This window comes from Penaeus vannamei, unplaced genomic scaffold, assembly GCF_042767895.1.
Source record: "Penaeus vannamei isolate JL-2024 unplaced genomic scaffold, ASM4276789v1 unanchor2657, whole genome shotgun sequence".
In the NCBI taxonomy this organism is placed as follows: domain Eukaryota; kingdom Metazoa; phylum Arthropoda; class Malacostraca; order Decapoda; family Penaeidae; genus Penaeus; species Penaeus vannamei.
Window position 1 is genome coordinate 345 of NW_027215645.1, and position 2,156 is coordinate 2,500.

General features: G+C 43.1%; 1 protein-coding gene across 1 annotated transcript in view; it reads left to right on the forward strand.

Annotated features, from left to right (window-relative positions):
• Positions 1-473: 473 nt before the first annotated feature.
• Positions 474-2,156, forward strand: part of LOC138861196 (dynein axonemal heavy chain 5-like) — a gene marked incomplete at its 5' end in the record, with an annotated part of 4,188 nt that continues 2,505 nt past the window's right edge. The window contains 5 exon segments of the mRNA XM_070120092.1: positions 474-668; positions 770-909; positions 1,095-1,217; positions 1,507-1,663; positions 1,856-1,936. Coding sequence (XP_069976193.1) covers positions 474-668; positions 770-909; positions 1,095-1,217; positions 1,507-1,663; positions 1,856-1,936 — 696 coding nt within the window.

A 2,156-nucleotide genomic window follows, 5' to 3' on the forward strand; every position in this document is an offset into this window, starting at 1 on the left:
GAGCGTGTGATGTGTATCCTGCGAATACCACATCTACTGCTACCTTTGCCTAAACTGCATGTCTGAGTTAATGTGTAAGTAGCACATACAAAGTTTTGTTTAGCATAAAATCTTTAGGTATAGTACAAACCCTGATGTATCAAATTATCTATGAAATGGCAATTATTTATCATAAACTATACTTTTCCATTACAGCATCACCCACTGTTATCTGCCATTAAAGGATCGTCCATTATATTCCATCAGTACTATTTTATCACTAATCGGTATCGTATTATTGCGTTAATTTCACTAACAGCATAAATACTTCATTATCACCCCACTGCTATTGTAACACTATTACGCTGAAGACATCAATGCGTATCTTCAAATAAAGATCGCAGTGAGAACATGTCATGATTGCATGACAGCCCACGGGCGCATACCGCGGCAGTCCTATTCAGGGCGGCGGCTCACGACCCACACCTCCGCAGGACCTTCTGGACTACTCTAACGTCCCTCAGTGGCCGCGGCTGCTTTACTCGACAGCCTTCCTGCACACGGTGGTGCTGGAGCGGAGGAAGTACGGGGCGCTCGGCTGGAACATTCCCTACGAGTTCAACCAAGCTGACTTCCAGGCCTCGGTGCAGTTCATCCAGAATCATTTGGATGACATGGATCCGAAAAAGGTAAATGCATCCGCACATTGGTAATATAATGACAATAGAATCAATTTAATATATCGAAAACAAGTATATATTTTTTTTCAACCCTTGTCATTCTGCACCAGGGCGTATCGTGGGTGACAGTGTGCTACATGTTAGGAGAGATACAGTATGGAGGTCGAGTGACCGAGGACTTCGACAAGAGGCTCTTGCTCACGTTCTTGCACGTCTGGTTCAACGAGAGGCTTCTGGCTTCAGATTTCAGGTATCTTGATGTACTATACCTCATAAATGTGATTCCTACTCTTTGTGTAACATATTAAAACAGGTAAACAATGTAGCTAAGAATAGTCATGAACATAATATATAAAATATTTCTTCATGTGATGGCAAAGTTGTTCCCTTTCAGCCATTTATTTAGTACAACAGAAAATAACTATTTTTTTGCAGATTCTACCAGGGCTATAACCTACCGACGTGCAAGATGCAAGCGGAGTACCTTGAGTTCATAAGCATGTTGCCAGCCACCGACTCCCCGGAGGTATTCGGCCTGCACCCCAACGCTGACATCACGTGAGCACTTCCTCACGCAGTAGTACAGCTACTGCCGATATCGATTGTGATGATATCCATACTAAAGTTTCGAATATATTTCACGGGAACGCTAGCTTTCGCGTTGTTTTACGAACACTAATACATCTTATCCATCCCGTTTGCTGATCTCTGCGTCGTTTCTGTGATTTTATGAATATTGATACGCGTAAATCTTGCCCATCCTGTTTGCTGAGATTCGTTCGTTACAAATACAAGAACCCCTTTTTTGTATTTGGAGGAGTGCCGTCAAAAATCTGTTGCCCCGCAGGTACCAGATTAACACCGCAAAGAGTATCCTGGACACCATCCTCAGCATGCAGCCCAAAGAAGGGGGGCAGCGGGGCGGCGAGACGCGCGAGGTCGTGGTTTCTCAGCTTGCACACGATATGATCATGAAGCTGCCTGTTGACTACATTCAGCATGAGGTACAGAGGCAGACAGACGGGCAGAAAGAGAGAGAAAGAAAGAAAGAAAGAGACCGAGAGAGAGAGAAAGAAGGGAAGAAAGAAAGAGTGAGGGAAAAAGTGACAAAAGAAGAAGCGATGAAAGGGAAAAAACAAAGTAAATTTTCTGTGATTTACATTATTCGTTCTAATATTGATTTATTTTCCCTTCAGATCAAGGAGGCTCTGCAAAGGATGGGTGCCATATTACCCATGAACATCTTCCTTAGGCAGGAGCTCGACCGTATGCAGAAGGTGAACACTTACCTGTTCTATTTTAGCTTCTAGTATGACGTTCCAGTTCCGCACTGCACTGTTCGCAATAGTTGTTACAATAATCCGTTTTTGTGGCTGAATTTTTTGTCATCTTGAGCAGCAGGAGTTGGACCTCCCTCTTATATGGAACAGAATATTCTGATGCAAGGCAGTGATTATTCACAGATGCGATTTTTTACAAACTAAATGACAGCCAATT